The following is a 23,639-nucleotide window of genomic DNA, read 5'->3' as shown; positions in this document are numbered from 1 at the left end:
CGGTTTGTCTCTGACAGTCCTCTCCTGCCATCTGCTGTGAGTAAACAGCATCAGTTAGACCATCCATCTGAAACAGGCACTGTGTAAAGACTCCTTTCATGTGACACATACAATATATATTGTGTTCAGTTTTGCAGATTTTAAGGTTATTGTCCATAGTTAGCTATAAACTGGGTGATCAGACTGCTTCATTCATTACACTAAAGATTCAGGTGGTTCCAAATGCAGCTTCATTTGTCCGGACTTAATCAATATTGACATTGATGAATGTTCACTTTACTTTGTCTTTGCTTAGCTTGGGTGATTTTTAATTGAGATTTTTAATGAAGGGTTGCAGTCTCTCATCACATTTCAAGTAACCTTGTATCACACTGGGGGTTCTTCAGTTCATTTGGCTAAAACTCACTTTCAAAAGGAGCACTGTGTGCACTCTGACTGACCCCCCGGACCTGATGTTAGGCTGTAAGCCATCTGATAATGTGGCATGTTCACTCTCTACTACTTCCTCCTGCACACTCTTTACTCCTGTGCTGCAGTCGGGTCATCAAAGGTTAAATCAGTCTTAAACTCTTTTATTATTTTTTTTTTTAATCATTATTATTATTAAGTGATGCCAATACAAGAGGGGCGGAAAACAACAACATACAAAGAACAATTTATTAAAGGGTTAAACAAGACAAGACAACAAAGATAAGTGCTATACTGGTGCAAATAGTGCTGTTGGCTACATACTGTATGGATATGAATTGATGTTGCGGTGGAATGTAGTCTGTGCCTATGTGTATGTGCCTGTCAATAAGAACTCGAGAAAGAGTATAAGAAAAGAAAGATACATGCGAGATGGGAGAGTGAGAAAGTAAAAAAAAAAAAAAAGAAAGAAAAAGACAGCTCAGATGTGTATAAAGAAGAGAGAGAGTAGAGAGAAAAGTGAAGATGAAGAAAACAAAACGAAGCATCAGTCTAAACCTGCACATGACAGATTGTTCAAACTCATCCCCTCTGATGTATAATGTGGAATCTTCAGTATGTATCTTCCTTAAGTGTGTTTTCAGCAGCACTGACTTTAGTTTAGATGTCTTAAATCCCACACTAAGACGCAAACAAAGAGCAACAATCCTCCGGCCTAGAAGAACAATGGGAACACTTAGTCTAAAGAATGATCAAATATTTAAAGCGATCATTCTGGCTGAAGGGTGAGTGGAGTCTACATCACAGCCGTGACACCGGCTATGTGCTGCGTCCCGCCCCGCTCTGCTCAGACACACACACACACACACACACACACACGCAGAGACACCACACCACTGCGCTGTGCGCCGCACTCTCCGGACGGAGCGCAGCAGAGGACACAGGACATCTGGACATCTGCAGGTCAACACATGGACAGGTGAGCTGCTGCGAGTCTTCACAACTCCTGAGTTTATTATTACCAGATGCGAAGAATTTAATTCTCCTGCAGAGCATTATTGTTCTATCCGGAGTTTTAGAGTTTGCTGCACTGTTTTTATTTATTTATTTATTTATTGTGTGTTTGCTTGTTTGTTTGTTTTAGAGCAGCTTTAAAGTGTGCAAAAGTCTGGTTTGTCAGTTTCTTGTCCGCAGTCATCGACTCCTTGTGTAAAGTATCTAACAACCTTTTAGCCTAGAAACGTAGAAATGTGTCAAATCTGATCTTGACTCGCGACCCGCTGTAATTTGAAACGCTGTATTACAGTGTAACACAATAGGAGTGAGGCAGTGCTGCTGGGTTAAGAGCTGCAAGCACGACAGATGGGGGGTATTGATGACTGGCTGCTGACCAACAGAAACTCAGTGTTTACATGTAAACAATATTGGCTGGTTATCACCGATTTATTGGAAAGACAGATGGTGTAGCACCAGTTCAATGACATGTGAGCCAGCAGTTTCGCATTTAGGTTTGATGCATTTCTTATACATATTTGCAAAATATCAATATTTAAAAGTTTAATCCTGTTCAGCAATTCTGCCCAACAAAGGCAAAGTGCAGTATCTGCATTTTTTTCAATTTTTTCAATTTTTCATTTTTTTTTTTTGACCAATCAAAAGTTTGGCATATCCTCTTCAATCTGGTAGAATTTGATATTGGTACTGCTGTACTACTGACTTATTGGGCTTTTTATTTTGCTGTCCATCAAAAAAAAAAGCACTGTGAAACCAAGTGCAGTATCTGCAAAGAGTACTATACTCCCTATATTCTATAATGTACTCTATAATTCAACTGGAGTAAAACCAAGGCAAAGTGCTGTATCTGTAGCTAAAACCAAGGCAAAAGTGCAGTCTCTGCCATAAAACTGTCAAAATTGGTCAGAAAGACAAACTACAAAATACATTTAATTCAGTCCACCTTTATCTAGTCAATTATAGACTTGGTAGTTACTCATAATTTGATGCTTAAACCTGACAATGAAAAACACAAGAAGCAGTTTTTCTCAGTTCAGCATTTTTACAGACACTGCACTTTGCCTTTGTAGGGCAGAACTGTAAGCAAGTAGGTTTGTAGGTTGTAAGGTTGTAGGTTAAAAAAAACTGCACAGTAAGTGATTCTGTGTCTTAATCATCCCACGCCAGGGCGTCACAGAAACCCAGATGCTACTTGATACTGTCCGCTCTAATGTAATGCTCTTCAATAAGCTCAAATGACAAACAACAAAGTGTGAGATGCACCAATGTCAGTGTGTCTTCTCTGTGCAGGCTGCGACGCCACACCGATTTTCACCGGGGACCAGTGGAGATCAGGCAAGCACCATGGTGTACGGTCAGATCTTTGATCAGCACGGCTGTGACGGCTGCTTCATCAACATCAACGTAGGAGGCTTCAAACAACGGCTGGAACACAACGTCCTGGAAAGGTTCCCGCAGACGCGCCTGGGACGCCTCCTGTGCTGCAGCTCCACCGAGGCCATCCTGGAGCTCTGCGACGACTTCAGCCCCTCGGACATGGAGTACTACTTTGACCGCAATCCTCGCTTTTTCTCCTATGTTCTCAACTTCTACCTCACAGGTAAAATCCACCTGGTGGACGGACTGTGTGTGGTTTCGTTCTGTCAAGAGATCGAGTACTGGGGCATCAAGGAGCGGCACCTGGACTTCTGCTGCAGCAACAAGTTCTTTGAACTGAGGCAGCTCGCCGAGGACAAGTGCTGGGACCGGAGCAGCGAGGACCTGCAGTCCGGCAGCGAGGACCTCTCGGTTGAGGACCGGTCGTCTTCAGAGGAGGACATAGAAATGTTTGAAGGCTCCTGGTGTGCAGATGTTCGCAGGAACATTTGGATTCGACTGGAGAATCCAGGGTACTCCACTTCGGCCAAAGTGATGGCTGTGGCCTCCCTAAGCATGGTTATCATCTCCATCATGGCCATGTGCATTCACAGCATGCCGGACTTCCATCAGCTGGACGCCAATGAGAAAGAGATCGAGGACCCGGTGCTGTCGTTTTTCGAGAACCTCTGCGTGCTCTTCTTCTCTGCAGAGTTCGTTGTCCGCTTGGCTGTTGCACCGTCAGCCAGGAAGTTCTTGTGCAGCCCTCTCAATATTATTGACCTGATGTCAGTCATGCCCTTCTACGTGACCATAGCCTACGACATCATGGATGAAGGTGAGAGCACGGACCTGGAGAACGTTGGGAAAGTGGTTCAGATTTTGAGGCTGATGCGAGTGTTTCGCATCCTGAAGCTGGCTCGCCATTCGTCCGGCCTGCGCTCTCTCGGTGCCACGCTGCAGCACAGCTCCCGCGAGGTCGGCCAGCTGGTGCTTTTCTTGTCGGTCGGCATTTCCGTGTTCTCCGTCCTCATTTACTTCGTAGAAAAGGAGTCTGAGGACTCGGAGCTGCAGACGATCCCCATCGGCTGGTGGTGGGCCACCATCAGCATGACCACGGTGGGCTACGGGGACACCTTCCCCGTCACGTTTGCTGGGAAGCTGATAGGTACGCTCTGCATCATCTGTGGGCTGCTGATCGTAGCTCTGCCCATTACCAACATCTTCAACAAGTTCTCCAAGTTCTACGAGAAGCAAAAACAAATTGAAAAAGCAAAAGCAAGAACTGAACGACCTCATGCAGGTTCTCTACAGAGCCCTGCAGGGTACAATACTGTGAATCAGTGAGTCATCATTATCTGAATGTGACTTTAAAAAAGCCAGTTAGCCAGTAATGCTTATTTAAAATAAGGCCGTAGCTCCAAACTGTCCTTTAGACCAGTGGTTCTCAACCAAGGGTACCTGGACCCCTAGTGGTAGTACTAGGTGTAGGTGTACTTAAAACTATAAACTATCATTTGAGTGATTGACCTTTACAAACATTGATCATTTTACTATAATAGTGACCGGAGCCATCAAGCCAAGCTTAGCTAAGGCATTTTTCTCAATCCCATATGTTTTATTTGTCATATTTTAATAATAAACCACATTTTGATGGTTTTGATTCACTCTCATTTGTCTTTTTAAAGACAAACTCAACACTTCCTGTGCTCTTTTCAAATTATGAGCACCCCACCCCCCAACGTTCCAGTGTACAGTCACCATCAATGACTTAATTGGGGTTTTATTGTGAAATATCACACAGGAAGATGGTGTAAAACTCACTAACATGTGATGTTCAGTGTACAGCGACTTTTGAAATTGCATGTTTGCCTACAGAACCATTAATAAATATGCAATAATGCAATCAAAAATGCTATTTCTATTTCTGTCAAATTGGTTTGGGACTTTTTTGCCCCCCAACCTCACGCTTGGGTAGTGGTGGGGGGGCAAATGGGCTCCTCAGGGTTAGCTAAAAAAATATGCAGGGGGTCCAGTGCCCTGAAAAGCTTGAGAACCACTGCCCTAGACTGTTGCTATGAATTCTTTTCTTCTAAACCTGACCTCACATTGTAAAAATGACACCGCTGGTTCACTGAGGTGTTTTGTTTTTTTGCCAACTGATGAATTCATAATTTGTGAATCTTTCAGCTTCGATGTGCATCGTGTAAGTTTGACAGTGAAACTGTTGTCACGGTCACTCCTGCGTTCACAGCAAGTGTTAAAGACGCAGTGCTCTGTAGCTCTGTCCGTCCTCTGACTGTCTCCTCCTGCTGGTGCGGTCCTCATCTGCTATTGATCCACGAGTCCTGTGTTGTCATGTCTCTGTTGTATCTTGTTTCAGAAGGCTTTTAATTGTATCGGCCCAACGAGAGGCCTCGTGCTGTTTGCTGGGTCATTGTTGCAATTAGTTTTTTAATCAATGTGTGCCTGTGTCAACCACAGTTAACGTCGATATGTTAATCCTTTAGAAGGTGCTGATTTAACAACCCATCCTGTGATGAGGATCAGCAGTCTTAAAGCAGAGAAGAACTAACCTGACAGTGAAGTTAATGTGTTTTCTTATTCATGCTCAGCAGGATCGATGTCTACTCATGTCTACAGATCATAGTTGGTAACAGCCTGTTTCTGTATACGAGTAAACACCATGCTGAGGCCTAATGCTCTTCCTCTTGCCGCAGTCACCTTCATTAACAGTATATGTGTGTGTATCAGTGTATCAGCGACAACAGACGGACAACACTTCCCTCAAAACGATGCCAATACTTCAGACTACAGCAACTTTTACCTCGGTGCAGTGATTTGAATGTAAACCACAACCTACAGTAGCATGCAAAAGTTTGGACACCCCCGGTCAAAGTTTCTGGAAATGTAGACAATTCAGCAAGTGGAAGATGTGGAAGATGAAATGATCCATAATCTTTCACATTTTCAGAATGACAGAAAAGGAAAAGGGCCTTCAGCTAAGGTTTGATCACCCTGCATAGTTAGTAGCTAGTACTAGCCCCCCCCCCCCTTTGGAAACTATCACAGTGTGTAAATAGTAAATATCTTGTCTGATACCTTGGTCAAAGTTATATCTGAGAGCTCAAGTCTCCTGGGTTTCCCCATTCTTTTGCAGGCTGCTGCTTTGCTTCCCGTTTTCATTCTAAAACTGTAGAAAAAACCCCACTGACCCAACAGAGTCAGATTCAGTTATTTTATTCACATACTTAAGAAAGAAACATAATGTTACACATGAGCAGTTGCAACAGATTTACATGAAAGAGAACCCCAAAGAAGCAAAAACAATGGACAGCATTCTCACCCATAAACCCCCCCCCCCATACTCAGACAGCATTGTTTCCAGGAAATACATGATACTGACAGGGGTTATATTATAAATACATACAGTATAAGGTGAAGTACATGATTCTAGACAAAAACATGATTCTGGCGGAGGTTACATTATAAATACATGATAAGGTGAAATACATGATTCTGGTAGAGGTTGTAATATACATAGGGGGACAGAAGTTTTCTTTCTAACATTTTTTGAAGGCAGAAAAGGACTGTGGAAATTGAATGAACCCATCTAGCTCATTCCAGATCTGCAGACCCCTGCAAACAACACTCAGGCTGGTGGCTGGCTGACACTGATATCGCTTAAAATATTGCAAAAGAGTGTTTCATATTTAACTTTATGCCTTTTGAAGATCATTCCATCTTCCACTTGCTGAACTGTTAACATTAACAGAAATCTGGGTGCCCAAACTTTTGCATGCCACTGTATATGAACTGTGTCTGAGCTGAGATGCTGATCTTCAGTAGGTTTTGACATTTACAACTTTGCAGCTGTCAGGGACTTGCTAAGTAGCTTGTGGCTTCAGCCCTTAAATAAATGTCTACATCAGCAGCTGCAGGGGTTTGGTCACCTTTCTTCTTTCATACTCAAAGTCACACAGTGGGCTACAGCACTCTGATTTAGTTCATTGCCTTTTGTCTTTAGAAGTGAAAGTCACCGTCAGCAATATCAGTGGTCATCTCGGAGCTGAAGGACAGCCAGGTGGTTTCCACTCAGGAACACAGAGATTGTATCTGCGCTGGGGGCCACTCTCATCATTAAATAAGAAAAGGAAAAGCCTCAACGTGCTGCGGACTTTTAAACATACAGTATATGTTAATGAGGAACACACAGACCACAGCAAAAACATGCCACCAGACGTAAAGCTGAGTCACAAGATTTACCAGTCATTAATAGACTGTTTCATTCTAACATCCTCTTATTTACATATATTACTGTCCTATCACTTCATAACATAGTGGTTAAAGGCCCACTCATTAGTTTTTTGAGAACATGCTATGAATTACAGCTGTGTAATAAAATACTTTTTAGGCTAGATGGAAAATAAAAACATTTTCCCAACAGATCGCAATGGAAAATACAGGCAGCAGAATGTAAGAAATAAAGATGTAACCTCCATAGGCTTTTGAAGAGCTCATCATCAGCCATTCAGGTGTCACTACCTGACCAGTGCAGCACTCCAAAACAGAAATGGGAAAACAGGAGGGGGGATGTGAAGCCTATACACTGTGGTGCTCAGTCACACCCTAAAGCATGCAGAATTCGAATTATTTTTTGCAATTTTGAGTGAGTTCACCCTCATACATGTGGGAATTAGCTGTAGAGAACAAAATAGTGTTTAAAACAGGTTGTGATCATGTTTCTTCCTGTTTTGAAATTGGAGTTTTGACATAGGAAGTGGTGCACTGTGTCCACGTGTGGCCATTTTTTCTGTCTTGGCTTTATGTTTCAGGCTCGGAGGTGTCCAAACAAACTTTCTATTTCATATTTTGAATTTGGCGAGGATGATTCTTCTGTGTGTGTGTGTGTGTTGTCCCTTTGAAATCAAGGTGCAACTCCCTCACTAGACCTCATGCAGATACTTCAGTGCAGCATGACTGTGTCTTTCTCCAAATTTAGCTGCACCTTTGTTCTTTCTAAGGCTCATATAGGCCTACATCAGAGAAGACTCAATCTACGATTTAAAAAAAAGAAAAGAAAATTTGCAATCAACAAAGTTCCAATTTTTTTTTTAATAACAGATTGCCCTTTTTCTTTTTACAGCATGTCTGCCCACTGCACCAGCCTTAGATGTGCTTGAACTGTAGGCTGCATGAGCCAGTGTGGGCAGGAGGAACCATGCAGGATTACACAGGTTAACCTGTATGCAGCTTGGACATTAGTATTGTTTAAATTGGTTAAATTATGTGAGAAAAATCTGAATCTATTAGTATTCAAACACAATTTAGTACTCAGGATGAATGAAACAACTTCAACATGTAGGTGTTGAATGCCTGCAGATACTCACAAACAGCTCATTATAGGTTATAAAGTTATCAAATCATTTTTATTGATTAGCACTTGACAGTGTTTCCCTGCCTCTAGCAGCAAATAATAACAGCTATACAACACTTTACTGGATATCAAGTAGGACTTGGGCCTCATGTCACGATCTCCCCCTCTTTAATGTTCATTATCCGTGTTGTTCTTTTACTGCTCTGTTAGTTTCACATTGACTTCACAAGACTGAAATCAATTTCCATTCAATTACCCTTGTGGGTTTATCAGCTGCCCTGCTTACTCAGCACATGCACATTCACTCACAGTGAGCATATTGTGTACTTGGAACGCAGAACAGAAGAAGGGAAAAAAATGAACTCTCTCTGTCTGAAATATATACTAGGCTATATAAAAAAAAACACACACACAGTAGAAGGGGGCCAAGGTCACATCTATGTATATCAGTCTTTAATTCACATGGAGCTGTAATCAGATCTCACAGCAGATCAATCCCATCCAAGCACATGAAATGACAGGAAAGAGAGAAGAGAAACAGAAGTCAGTAGGACCAGGTTACAGCTGGGAGCTGTGTGTGTGTGTGTGTGTGTGTGTGTGTGTGTGTGTGTGTGGCTGTTGGGCTTTAACTAGCATGTGTCACAGTAATGTCATGAAGAACAAGTAGAACAGACCTACACTCTTACACAAGTAACATACTGAGGAAACCCAGAGAATTAATTTGTAACGATTCAGTTACACCATGTCATGGTGTCGGCCACCTGACTCAGCTTCAACACACACACACACGCACACGCACACGCACACACACACACACACAGATCCCATAAAGTGTTTGATTTCAAGAAATGTGCTCATGCTAGGATTTCAGCTGTGATATCTGATCTACATAAAATCACATTACACTCTTCTGACATTTAAAAATGATAAAGCAGTGTCGGCGTGATGCAGGTTGTGGGAAACAGAGCACAATTACATTTGATCAAATTTCCTATATACTACAGTAAATGCGACTTTAGTTGATACTTCATTGATTTCAGAAAACTCACTCAGTTAGTACCTTATCTTCTCATGATCAGACTTCCAGTTGCCACTGGTGTAATGTGTTTTAAAATGACAGCCTTTTAAAAGGATATTTAGATGATTCATGCTACTAAGTTCTTGTGCGCTCATTGTTGTGAATGTCTCCTATATGTCACACCTGTGATCGACCTGTGTCCTACTCTAACCATACACTACTCCTACCAACCTATAAGGCTGAGCCATATAGATAATGCTGATAATTAATAATTAATTCATGTACACTGTAGTTCTGGTTCAATGATTAAAAGCTGTGAGGAACTGCTACTGCCTCAGGCCTTATTCTCCTTGCAGGACTGAAGAATTTCCAAAATGTTTTTGTGACCAGTCTGCAGATCCGGGAGTTCCAGCTGTGGGTGTGTAGTTTGTGTAAATGGTGTGCTGTGGAGATACAACAGCCAGCTGTGGTTCCACAGTCCTGCAGCCTGAAGTCTAGTTCTAAAACACTAGCCATGTTTCCATCCAAACGTTTTTATTCACATGAAGCAACATCAAATTTAAAATGCTTTATGGAAACAGCAGAATTCAATTAAATATCATGAATATCAATATAAGGTTAATATGGTCGATCTCATTGGATTTACTCTTGATACAAAGTTGATGCAACAAATGCTGATGGAAACAGTTTAGAAGGATGGACGTCCTTCTGTTTTGCGAATTAGTACAAAAATGAATGGAAACACCTTGAATTGCAAGAAAACAATTCGATACAACAATATGATCACAGGTAGGTCCATTTATACAAGAACAATTGATTCATATTCTAGAATTTTTCAAATTAAGATTTTCTATAGAATTACCGCCACAAATAAACAATTAAATATTTTTAATATTAACCACTCTCCATTATGTAAATTTTGCAATGAAGAAGTGGAGGATCAGTTACACTTATTTTTTTATACACATGTAGTCAGATTTTGGTTAGACATTCAAAAGTGGCTAAGACCCAAAAATATTCACTTCGAATTTTCACCATTAAATATTTTGTTGGGAGTAGCCTACTGGAGATAAACTGCCCACAGATTGTGAACACCATCATCCTTTTGCGGAAAATATTTATTTTTAAGACCCAAACAAAAACACTTCTGAATTTGGCTTTTTTTTAGAAATAAAGTGCGATGCCAATTTCTTTTGGAAAAAATTATTGCATCCAATCAAGACAAGATAGAAATGCATAACAAAAAATGGGAAAAACTTACTTTTGAGTGAAGATATACTAAGTAGTTACTGTTGATATAATTTTAGTAGTTTCACATCCTTTTTTGTTGTTGTTGTTGTAGTGTTGTTGTTGTTTTTTTAAATTTAGTTTAGTTTTATTTTTTGTGCGTGTATTTATATATGTATACAGTGTATGTGTGTATATGTATATATATATATATATATATATATATGTGTGTGTGTGTATATGTGTGTGTATATATATGTATATATATATGTATTTTTTTTTTTATTGTTCTGTCCTGTTTTGGTCATGTCTTTGTTGTGTTGTTGAGCCTGCTCTGTCTTTTGTCTTCTGTCTGTTTGTGTATTGGTCAGTGTATTGTCGGTTTATGCCTGTTCCCATTAAAAAAACAAAACCTTAAAAAAAACCTTAAAAAACAAAAAACAAAAAAAAAAAACAATATGATCACAAAACAGCACATGATGTCATTATGCATGGCTTTTTATTCAATTTAACTCTTTCACTGCCAAAGACGAGTTATCTCGTCTTAGCGAATAGGCTAAGCGTAGTCTGCCAAAGACGATACGTCTTAGCGTTTTTTTAATGGCAACGCCATGCTGAATGTCTTGCCCTACTCCTCTGTGAAGATCAGACTTGTATCATCAAAATAAAGTGCAGAAAAACACATTTGGATTGAATATATAGCGTATTTCTCCCCCCTCACGGAGCGGTGCGGGTGTCTGACTGCAGCGGGGGCCGCTCCGTGACACTCTGGCCGCCTGTGAGAGCTTACTGGGCGTTCACACCAAAAGCGACCGGAGCGACCGGGGCGACCAGCTGCCATGCATTTTCAATGTACACTGGCGGCGAGGAGCGACGCGAGCGAATAAAGTTGGGAGAGATTGAACTTTATGCAAATAAGCAGCGGCGCGACCGAGGCGACAGCCAATAGCGGGCCGATCTGGATTCCGAAGGCGGAAAAAGGCGGAAAGAGGCGGAAAAAGGCGGAAAATCAAAACATGGATGAAAAACTAATAATTGCTGTCTCCGGTTTTCCGGAGCTGTATGATGCCAGTCTGTTTGTCTACAGAGACAACAAAAAAAAGAACGATATATGGAGAAAGGTGTCAGAGGTTGTGGGACTGTCAGGTGAGTTGCAGGTTACTGTAGGGCAGCCTATGTAAATAAAAGCAAGCCATAGCTTAGTTTATCTACCATCTCAGCTAGGTGACATGCTGTGTCTATATGCAGAGAGAGAGAGATAGTGACTCTGTGTGTGTGTGTGTGTGTGTGTGTGTGTTTACAGTTGATGATTGCAGGAGGAAGTGGAAGAATTTGAGGGACACCTTCAGAAGGGAGAGGAAAAAGGAGAAGGACAGGTACAGGAGTGGGGCTGAGGCGTCCACCAGTCGGCCGTGGCGTTACAGCCAAATCATGGCATTTTTAAATCCATTTATGGAGGACAGGGCGACCAGCAGCAACTTTTCTGCAAGTGGCAGCCAGGGGCAGACAGAGGCAGATGACGCAGGGGAAGACACAGCCACCACCAGCCAGTCAGAGGCAGAGGTAGAGGCAGAGAGCTACATTTTTACGCTCTTCTTGGAGCCTGTGCCCCCAGAGGTCCCGTACACATTCACATCCACACCAACATCTACAGCCACATCCACACCAACATCTACAGCCACATCCACACCAACATTTACAGCCACGTCCAGACCATCTACATCGACACCCACACAATCCACCTCCTACCAGAGATGCAGGCCTAGGGGGCAGAAGAGGCCACATGATGAGCCCCTCTCTCCCTTTGAGAGGGAGCTGATGGGGGCTGTTGAGAAGGCCGTGGCTGTACCCTCTGACCCAGACAGGCAGTTTTTTGATGGCCTACTCCCTGAATTCAAGGCCCTGTCTGCCCGGAGAAAGGCAGACCTGAAATTCACATTTCACTGACTAATTTATGAGGCCACCTGTGAGGAGGAGCTGAATGAGCCAGAGAAGTCTTAAGTTTTTTGAGATTTTTGTTCCAAGTTTGTTCTTTGTTCTATTTCTGATTTCATGTTGTAAATGTTCTTTTTAGTTTTATAAAGCCTGTTCCTTTTGGTATGTTCAATAAATACTTATTAATACTAATACTAAATGTCCTTTTTTACTACACGAAGGAGAGAAGTTTAAAGATATGTTTGCATTATAATTTTTAATTACTAGAACAGGGTTCCCGCGGGTCCTTAAAAAGTCTTAAAAAGTCTTAAATTAAAATCTGGGTAATTAAGGTCTTAAATTGTCTTAAATTTACTGTAAATTTGCTATTGGTATTAAATTTCCAGATGGCGCATTTAATGCCGATGAAAAAGCACAGTGGTCTCCCGTAAAACGTCTATTTGTTTGATCCCGAGTCCGTGTTTTTTTTTCTCTCCGACTTTTTATGCATTTATTTTGAAAAGACAGCTGGCTAGAGACAGGGAGGAGGGAGAGGGTAAGGAGGATTGACAAGTCAGGTTTGGAAATTCTCACCCGTCACTGGATTAAAAAAAAAAATATCGGTATCGTAACGACACGTAGGCCCAATATGAAATGAGTGTGAGAGACAATCGTCCGTGTGTCACCGTGTCAGCTGTTTAGTGAGTGTGTGTGGCTGGCTGCGTTGTGTTTCACTGCTGTCTCCCAAGCAGCTAGCCTATAGCTATAGCTTGTTGATGTTTAGCCTTCTTTTTACAGTCTATGTGTTTAGCGCTACCTGGAGCAACAACAACAGTCGCTGCAGCTTCTACTGAGAGCGAGTTAGACGTTACGCACGTGAGACACACCGACCGACCGCGCACATGTCGCGGACATCGTCAAACTTCTCACACTGTTAAAAAAAATGACTGTTGTGTTGTGTGACGGCAGATACAGAACCAGGTATTTATTTAAAGTTAGAGAGGGAGAAGGAGCGAGGTGAGCCGGGGGAGGGAGGGAGGGGTGTGTGTGTGTGTGTGTGTGTGTGTGTGTTGTTGACTTATGCAGAGTGGAATAAAGAGCTACTGTGGTATTGAGCAGGGCCGTTGCTAGGAATTCTGGCCCCCCTGAAAGAATACTAAAGTGGGCCCCTGACTTTTCCACTTTTTTTAGACTACATATTATCATTTTTTATTTAGCCTACTTTGTTTTGATGCTAATGCAGCATTACTATGAGTATTAGTCAGGGTCTTATGCAGAAAAATTCAGTCATAAAGATTAGACTACTGGGGTTTTTTTGTGGGCCCTATACATGGGCGCTGGCCCCCTAGAATTATCATCACCTTTCTCACCTATACAACGGCCCTTACAGTGAGAGTTTGATATCATGATATGTCTTACAATACTGCAGTGAATATCATAGGCTTGTTATTGAGGTATTGTAATACTAGGGATGTAAAGATATGAAAATCTCACAATTGCGATTTTCATATCGTTACATCCCTAGTAAAAGAGCAGAAAAATAGTGGGGTGATACTGTTACTCTACAATAAAAATTAAACGTGAGTGAAGAAATAGAGCATTTTCTAAATATTTTATGTGGTGGTACCGTTCCGTTCAAAATCAAACAAATTACAGTACAAATACCACAATTGTAGGCTACACTTGCAAAATGTTGGCGGAAACATTCATGTCGTTCATGTTGCAGTCACTTTACCTTGGACCATGTGGGAAAGTGGGGTTTTTTTTCCATTTGCGTTTGTTTAGTTGGTCTTAAATTTCATTTCAAGTGTCATTAAAAAAAGTCTTAAAAAGTCTTAAATTTAACTTTACTTAAGCTGCAGGAACCCTGTAGAATCAACACAAGGTCAGTGCCTGCAATCACAATGATTTCACAATTCTGAATGAGACTATGGAAAAAAAAACAATCACAAAGAGGAGGAGAACATGCTCTTTAGTTTAATGTGGTTGGTTCTTAAAAGAACCTTTTTTTGTTGATGGCTCTACAACCTAGGTTGCCAAGGCACTGCACCCTCAGCAGAGAAGTATGAGGCGTAGATCTCCCTCACACGGATAGCCTCCCGTGCAGCATTGTTGGTCCCCACTCTCCTCAGATCCTGCAGCACTGAGACATCCCCCTCTGAGACTGGCACTGGTTCCCTTCTGGTCCTGGTGTTCCTCCTGATGTAGTTATGTAGAATGCATGTGGCATTCACACATGCATCTACATTATCAGGGCTCACACCAATGACCCGACGGTACATGCGCCACTGACTGGACAGGATGCCGAAGGTGTTCTCAACTATCATCCTCGCTCTGGACAGCCGGTAGTTGAAAACCCTGCTCCTCGGAGGAATGTTGGCTCCCGGAAAAGGCCTCATTAGATCCCTGCGGAGGGGGAAGGCTTCGTCTGCCACAAACACATGGGGCTGTGGTCCCAAGTGTTCAGCTCCTGGAATATGGAGTTATTTTTGTCTCATTAATATCTGTAAACGCACAGAAGGTGATCTACAAATGTTCCTTGGTTTGCACACATGTTTTGCTATCCACAAAGGGTGATCTACAAATGTTCCTTGGTTTGCACACGTGTTTTGCTATCCACAAATACAAATTTCTAATTTGTAACTTGTATTTTGGTTTTTACAAATAAATGTGTATTTGTAAATATATTGTATATTTGTAAATGTATAATTTTCCATTGGTAAAAACAAAAAAGCCATTTGTAAAACCGAAAATTCTGTCTGTGAAGTGTGACTCTGCATTTGTGGATCACCAATCACACACACGCATCTCTTTCCGCAATGACGTATTTCTGAGACAATCCTGCCGAGATCCACACAGAATCCACAAACTCACAGCTGCTGATTCACAAAGGGCCGCTCTCCTCACCAGGAGGGGCAGTGTTGGCGAGTAGCTGAATGAAAACTAACGAAGAAGACTGCTACTGGTTTATCTCGAGAAATTATTTTAATTCCCACTGTTAATGCGTCACTTTATAAAGTTTTAATGTTTTTTCATGCGATAAAGTAACTGTTAAGACCCCCAATATGCGGTTAGTTTATCCAAATGACGCCTCTTTGGAAGTTTGCTCCGCCGTTCGCGGAGCAGTGAAGCTCCATCTGTGGAGCAGCTAAGCTAACTAGGCTACCACCGGACGAGCGGTCTATCACAGAGGCTACTGCCGGGCTGCTGTGGTGGTCGGCCGGCTAACCTCCGCTGTCATCCAGGTCTCCCCCGGCTCGTTTTTTCCCCCGGAATGATGAAGCTGGTTAGCCAGCCCACCGCAGCAGCCCGGCTGCTGTTTAGATCTGATTAGATGTTTAGATGTTAGACTGTTTAGATCCCCAATATGTGGTTATTTTTATACAAATGACGCCTGTTTGGAAGTTTGCTCCGCCGTTAGCCTAGTTAGCTGCTAACTAGGCTACCACCGGACGAGCGGTCTATCACAGAGGCTATAGCCGGACTGCTGTGGTGTTCGGCCGGCTAAGCCGCGGTCTCCTCCCAGGGGAGAAAATGACCTGCATTGTTAATGTCAACTGACTGACCGTTTCATTGTAAAACATTTATTTATTGTTGAAGCGGTGGTGACTGTACATAGCCCATCATAGACTAAATAGTTTTGTTTGTTGATATAGCCTACAGACTACACCACTGAATGAGACAACATGTACAGTATCTCCTAAAAATAATTCATCCAGCCGGCGGTAAACCTCTAAAAAACTGCCGGTAGATTGATGGGCTCCTTTTCTCCCCTGGGAGGACGACGCAGATTAGCCGACCGACCACCTCAGCAGCCCGGCTGTTGCTTCTGTGATGATCCGCTCATCCAGAGGCAGCAACCGGGTTGGGGCTGGTCTCTCCCCTGGAATGACGCCGCGGCTTAGCCGGCGGACCACCACAGCAGCCCCGGCTGCTTCCTCTGTGATGATCTGCTCATCCAGAGGCAGCAACCGGTTTACTGAAGTGCTCGTTTTCTCCCCCGAGAATACGCCGCGGCTTAGCCGGCCGAACACCACAGCAGTCCGGCTATAGCCTCTGTGATAGACCGCTCGCCCGGTGGTAGCCTAGTTAGCAGCTAATTAGGCTAACGGCGGAGCAAACTTCCAAACAGGCGTCATTTGTATAAAAATAACCACATATTGGGGATCTAAACAGTCTAACATCTAAACATCTAATCAGATCTAAACAGCAGCCGGGCTGCTGCGGTGGGCTGGCTAACCAGCTTCATCATTCCGGGGGAAAAAACGAGCCGGGGGAGACCTGGATGACAGCGGAGGTTAGCCGGCCGACCACCACAGCAGCCCGGCGGTAGCCTCTGTGATAGACCGCTCGTCCGGTGGTAGCCTAGTTGCTCCACAGATGGAGCTTCACTGCTCCGCGAACGGCGGAGCAAACTTCCAAAGAGGCGTCATTTGGATAAACTAACCGCATATTGGGGGTCTTAACAGTTACTTTATCGCATGAAAAAACATTAAAACTTAATAAAGTGACGCATTAACAGTGGGAATTAAAATAATTTCTCGAGATAAACCAGTAGCAGTCTTCTTCGTTAGTTTTCATTCAGCTACTCGCCAACACTGCCCCTCCTGGTGAGGAGAGCGGCCCTTTGTGAATCAGTGAGTTTGTGGATTCTGTGTGGATCTCGGCAGGATTGTCTCAGAAATACGTCATTGCGGAAAGAGATGCGTGTGTGTGATTGGTGATCCACAAATGCAGAGTCACACTTCACAGACAGAATTTTCGGTTTTACAAATGGCTTTTTTGTTTTTACAAATGGAAAATTATACATTTACATATACAATATATTTACAAATACACATTTATTTGTAAAAACCAAAATACAAGTTACAAATTAGAAATTTGTATTTGTGGATAGCAAAACACGTGTGCAAACCAAGGAACATTTGTAGATCACCCTTTGTGGATAGCAAAACATGTGTGCAAACCAAGGAACATTTGTAGATCACCTTCTGTGCGTTTACAGATATTAATGAGACAAAAATAACTCCATACTGGAAGCAGGGCATCGTCAGGGAGTTGGAGGGTTCCATCCACGAGTGCCTGACCAAAGGCGGAGTTTGCCAGGGTCCCTCCATCGCTGGTCCTCCCATAACTGCCAACATCAACGACGCGGAAGCAGTAGTTTGCATCCACAACTGCCAAGAGGACAATAGAGAAAGTCCCCTTGTAGTTGTGGAAGAGTGAACCAGAGTTGTTTGGAGCCTGGATCACTGCGTGCTTCCCATCTATTGAACCCAAGCAGTTTGGGAAGTTCCAGCGCTGGTGGAAATCAGAAGAAATGGCTCTCCAGTCCTCTGTTGTTGGAACTGGCATGTATTCCTCCACCAGACAGTCCCATATTGCCCGGGCTACTTCTGCCACAATACTGCACACTGTGGAAATGCCCACACGATAGCTGAATGCTATCGTGCGAAATGAATCCCCAGTTGCAAGGTATCTGTTAAATGAGAAATTTAGATGTTAAAGATAAGGCTATATTTAAAAAAGAAACACATTCACACGCATTATCATATATTGTGCATACCGACATTTAGATTAAACTGATAACAAAGGAACATAAGCTACTATTTTACTAAAATGTAGCTTAATTATTTTTTATATAATCTATATTCCTTTTATTATTGTTCAGACAAGTTCAGGGAACACTTTTTTTCTCTGGAATAATTTGTAGGCCTCTGTTTATATAGGCAGCCCTCTTTTCCAGAATTACCTATACATTTACATAGTTTTATCTTGTCCGCGAGTGCGCGCTGCGTGTGTGTGTGTGTCAGAGATGGGGACTCGAGTTTGCGACTCGGACTCGAGTCGCACTTAAGTCGCACCCACAGAGACTTCAGACTTGACTTGGACTCGTGCCCAAAAGACTTCAGACTCGACTCGGACTCGTGTTTTGAGACTCGTGAACAATCATTGTTTTTTTTGGCTCGTGCCTCCCTCCTGACAGGACGACCGACGATCTTCTTTATTTATTTTTCTTTTTGCCGTTAACGCACCACTAGCGGAGCAGCGCCACATGGCCGGTAACGTTATTCAGATGGAGGTTAGATCTTCATATTGAACTCCTACAGAGTGCAGCCAAACACCAGTGTCTAAAGAGAGAGGAGCAGCAGAGCTCCTCTGACAGCGCAGTCAGCTGCTGCGGGTGAGTGACAGGTGACTGTGAACTGGTTTTTTTTCCTTTTCTTTTTTTTAATAGCGGCACCGTCCGTAGCCTACATGTGAGGTACAACACGTCCGTTTGTTGTCAGACCTTCCTTCACGGGGACTAGCTGCTGCACATATCAGGCTACTGTAGGCTAAATCCTCCTGTTTATTTATGTTTTTGCTGCGCAATATGACTGAAGGCAAGTATAGTCTGGACATGTCGACACGCCCCCATGAGTTGACGGAGCTAATTAAAAAAAAAAATAACAACCAGTTCTTCTCTCAGAAACATGCGGTTCCAGAAAGGTTTTGCTGCACATAAAGATGTGAGCTATACAATCCTGATCTTATGACCTATAATTAACAGCCTAAATCATTTTCCATGTTGTTCATTTGGGTTTTCTGAATTCAACAAAGCAAAAAAAAGAGAAAAGGCCAGTGCAGAGGGGCAGAGCAGCCTTATCTTTCTTGACTCAGAATACAGTTTCCTTTACCCTTCAGGTCTCCAGCTCAGCAAGCTAACCACTAGGCTACAGGCAGAGACAGTATGTCAGGGGCAAAGAAAACCTTTAATAAGAGGATCACTGGCTCCTGCTTAAAAAAAAAGGTAAGGAAAGTGCAGAAATTAGCCACACCAAGAAAGAAGAGGACTTTTTTGTGACCTGTGACTATTTTTTGGTGAATTAAAATGATTTAAAAAGCACTTAACAGCAAGTTACAAACTGTGGCACTAGCAATTAATGCGTCTCTTAACGACCACCTGTAACCAATTGAGGGTGATGGAGGGGAGCAGAATTCATAACAAGAGTGCTCAACCTGGATTTGAACCGGTGACCTTGGGGTTGGCAAGCAGCCACCCTAACCACTACACTAGAGTTAGGGAGAAGAGAGGTTGAGACTTTGAAGTTATCAGAAGTCAACAGAGGACGACTGGGAAAATAATTCACTATAATTGTTGTTGAGGCAAGATTTGAACCAGCAACCTTCAGGTCTCCAGACCAGCAAGCTAACCACTAGGCTACAGACAGAGACAGTATGTGAGGGGTAAAGAAAACCTTTGATAAGAGGATCACTGGCTTCTGCTTAAAAGGAAAAGTAAGGAATCGAACCCATGACCTCATGATCAATAAACCTTTACTCTGCCACTTCGCCACAGAGAGCACAGACATAAGCATGTTGCCATTGTAGGTAAGGTGTAAGGTCTCAGGACTCTGAAAATTCTTCCAGCCCTTAGTCAACATGAGGGTGAGTAGATAATGAGCGAAATATCATTCTACGGTGAACTATCCCTTTAACGAACACCTGTAACCAATTGAGGGTGGGGGAGGGGAGCAGAATTCAACATCACATAACAAGATTGCTCAGCCTGGATTCAAACTAGTGACCTTGGGGTTGGCAAGCGGCCACCTTACCAACTGGACTACAGACAGAGTTGTGGAGAACTCTCAGCATTGGGCTGAATGAGAGCAGAGAGCTCCCTGGCTGCATTTAAAAAATATTTTAAATTATTATCTAAGTCTCTTTGCATTTTTGACCAGAATTTTAGCCAGAAGACAAGTGTGGCTACAAAACTGGAGAAAATAATTTGTCTAGAGTTTAATTTGCAAAAAAAGTTAAATATTTTAAAAAGTATTAATAGTTAAAAAGAGAAAAGTAATGCCGATAAAGTTCAAAAAAAGCTTTTGATATATGAATTGTTGAAATAGCACAACACCTAACACACTAACCATATGGCCACAGAGAACCTGAGTTACAATGAGCTTTATACTATGAGGAATCAAAGACTGTCCAATGACAGCTGAATAATTGGAATCAAAAGTCAAGCAATGATGTGAAATGACTGAAGCAGGAATCGAACCCATGACCATATGATCACTAAGCCTTTACTCTGCCACTCGGCTACAGAGAGCACACTGCTTTCAAGACTGTTGTCATTCATTGTAATGTGATGATGTGCTGCAAACTGGTACAAGTAATCAAGGAGATAACAAACACCTGTAACCAATTGAAGGCGGGGGAGGAGAGCAGAATTCAACATAACATAACAAGAGTTCTTCCCTTGGATTCGAACCAGTGACCTTAGGATTGGCAAGCAGCCACCCTAACCCCTACACTACAGTGGAGTTGTGGAGAAGGGAGGTTGAGACTTTGATGAATGTGAGATTTTTCAATGATGCTTAAAATAAAAAGAAATTAGTATAAATTAGCCACACCAAGTAAGAAGAGGACTTTTTTGTGACCTGTGACTATTTTTTGGTGAATTAAAATGAATTAAAAAGCACTTAACAGCAAGTTACAAAGTTGAGCTCCTTCTCCTGCTGATGTGAAAAAAATGCATTGGGCTGAATGAGAGCAGAGAGCTCCCTGGCTGCATTTAAAAAATATTTTAAACTAGAAAAGGCATTTCCAAGAATGGAAATGGTGTGACTGCTGACAGCAGCTGAACGCTGTTGCAGAATTAGCAAATAGTGCAAGCAGTGATCACCATACAAATGTTTGACCAAGGTTGGACTCGAACCCACAACCTCATGGTCAATAGACTTCCACTCTGCCTCTAGGCCACAGTGCACACACAGTTGCAGAGACTGTTGTCTGTTGATGAGCTGCACTCTGTCTCACTCTGACATCAAGAAAGCTTGAGAGTCAAGCTTGAATGACTTAGAATGAAAATTTCTGTGAATAATTGTTATTGAGGCAAGATTTGAACCAGTAACCTTCAGGTCTCCAGCTCAGCAAGCTAACCACTAGGCTACAGGCAGAGACAGTATGTGAGTGGCAAAGAAAACCTTTAATAAGAGGATCACTGGCTCCTGCTTAAAAAAAGGTAAGGAAAGTGCAGAAATTAGCCACACCAAGTAAGACTTAGAATGAAAATTTCTGTGAATTTCAGGCTGAGAGCAGCAGTTTCAACATGAAGCAAGTTATCAGAAGTCAACAGAGGACGACTGGGAAAATAATTCACTATAATTGTTGATGAGGCAAGATTTGAACCAGTAATCGAACCCACAACCTCATGATCACTAAACCTTTACTCTGCCACTTCACCACAGAGAGCACAGACATAAGAATGTTGCCATTGTAATGTGATGATGTGCAGAGAGCTCCCTGGCTGCATTTAATAAATATTTAAAATTATTATCTAAGTCTCTTTGCATTTTTGACCAGAATTTTAGCCAGAAGACAAGTGTGGCTACAAAACTGGAGAAAATAATTTGTCTAGAGTTTAATTTGCAGAAAAGGTTTAATATTTTAAAAAGTATAAATAGTTAAAAAGAGAAAAGTAAGCCCAAGAGGGGGTGCACACAGCCTCAATCTGTGCCCGACATGGCCTCATCCAATTTAAGGTGCTGCATCGCCTTCACTTTTCCAAGGTGAGGCTCTCAAGAATGTTCCCAAGTGTGGACCCACTGTGTGATAGGTGTGGGCTCTCACCAGGTTCTCTAGCACACTCTTTTTGGCTCTGTCCTTACTTACACACCTATTGGAGCTCGATTTTCAACTCCCTATCAGAAGTTTTCAAAATGGTGGTTCACCCAGATCCTGTAATAGCCATTTTTGGGGTAGTGAGAGAGAACAATAAAAATCTTTCTGGATCCAAATTGAAAATTACAAAATTCGTTACTTTATTAGCGCGAAAACTGATCCTCCTCAACTGGAAAAACCCTCAGCCACCGAGCTGGACTCAGTGGCTGAGGGAAATCTTACAGCTTCTTAAACTTGAAAAGTTGAGATACACAGTGTGTGGCTCCCCAGATAACTTTGAAAACATTTGGAAACCATTCATAGAATACATTAAAAACAAGCTTTAATTTTGCACCCCAGATGTAATGGACCTTTACTACTTATCATGTATACATTTGCCACATAGCCCATCATAATGTACTAATCTTTTTCTTTTTCATCCTATGCAACTGTCATGTAAATGTTTGTCTTTTTTGTTGTTGTTGTTGTTGTTTTTCTTTATTGTCATCATGTCTAATTTTGACTTGTTTTTTTTGTTTTTGTTTTTTTTGCTTCGTGCACAGTCCCTGTAAGTTGTGTCGTTAAACTCTTGAAAAAAAAACCCAATAAAAATATTGGAAAAAAGAGAAAAGTAACGCCGATAAAGTTCAAAAAAAGCTGCACGTTTTGATATATGAATTGTTGAAATAGCACAACACCTAACACACTAACCATATGGCCACAGAGAACCTGAGTTACAATGAGCTTTATACTATGAGGAATCAAAGACTGTCCAATGACAGCTGAATAATTGGAATCAAAAGTCAAGCAATGATGTGAAATGACTGAGGCAGGAATCGAACCCGTGACCATATGATCACTAAACCTTTACTCTGCCACTCGGCTACAGAGAGCACACTGCTTTCAAGACTGTTGTCATTCATTGTAATGTTATGATGTGCTGCAAACTGGTACAAGTAATCAAGGAGATAACAAACACCTGTAACCAATTGAAGGCGGGGGAGGAGAGCAGAATTCAACATAACATAACAAGAATTCTTCCCTTGGATTCGAACCAGTGACCTTAGGGTTGGCAGGCAGTTACCCTACCCCCTACACTACAGTGGAGTTGTCAAGAAGAGAGGTTGAGACTTTGATGAATGTGAGATTTTTCAATGATGCTTAAAACAAAAATATATTAATATAAATTAGCCACACCAAGTAAGAAGAGGACTTTTTTGTGACCTGTGACTATTTTTTGGTGAATTAAAATGAATTAAAAAGCACTTAACAGCAAGTTACAAAGTTGAGCTCCTTCTCCTGCTGATGTGAAAAAAATGCATTGAGCTGAATGAGAGCAGAGAGCTCCCTGGCTGCATTTAAAAAATATTTAAAATTATTATCTAAGTCTCTTTGCATTTTTGACCAGAATTTTAGCCAGAAGACAAGTGTGGCTACAAAACTGGAGAAAATAATTTGTCTAGAGTTTAATTTGTGGCCGTGCTGACAGTTTAGCCAGAAAAACTCTAGAATGTTTTTTTGCCTCTCTACACTCTAGCTCTGCTCGTTAGACGCAATACACACACATTATAAAGCTGAAAAAAATCAGAAAAAGTTAAATATTTGAAAAAGTATAAATAGTTAAAAAGAGAAAAGTAATGCCGATAAAGTTCAAAAGAAGTTGCACGTTTTGATATA

General features: G+C 41.9%; 1 protein-coding gene across 1 annotated transcript; it reads left to right on the top strand.

Annotated features, from left to right (window-relative positions):
- The first annotated feature begins 2,766 nt into the window (after nucleotides 1–2,766).
- On the top strand, nucleotides 2,767–4,125 carry LOC146964445 (delayed-rectifier potassium channel regulatory subunit KCNS3-like). Its single transcript, XM_085768123.1, has one exon. The coding sequence runs from the start codon at nucleotides 2,767–2,769 to the stop codon at nucleotides 4,123–4,125; it is 1,359 nt and encodes a 452-aa protein (XP_085624249.1).
- The last annotated feature ends 19,514 nt before the right edge of the window (nucleotides 4,126–23,639 follow it).

The sequence above is a fragment of the Trachurus japonicus genome, chromosome 22, assembly GCF_045865225.1.
Source record: "Trachurus japonicus isolate A0001 chromosome 22, Traja_1.0".
NCBI classification, from domain to species: domain Eukaryota; kingdom Metazoa; phylum Chordata; class Actinopteri; order Carangiformes; family Carangidae; genus Trachurus; species Trachurus japonicus.
The sequence above is the reverse complement of the archived record's forward strand: the minus strand, read 5'-3'. Positions and strand labels throughout refer to the sequence as shown.

Excerpts from the sequence above, each read along its gene's own strand:
- LOC146964445 (XM_085768123.1), top strand. The coding sequence starts at position 2,767 with ATGGTGTACGGTCAGATCTTTGATCAGCACGGCTGTGACGGCTGCTTC.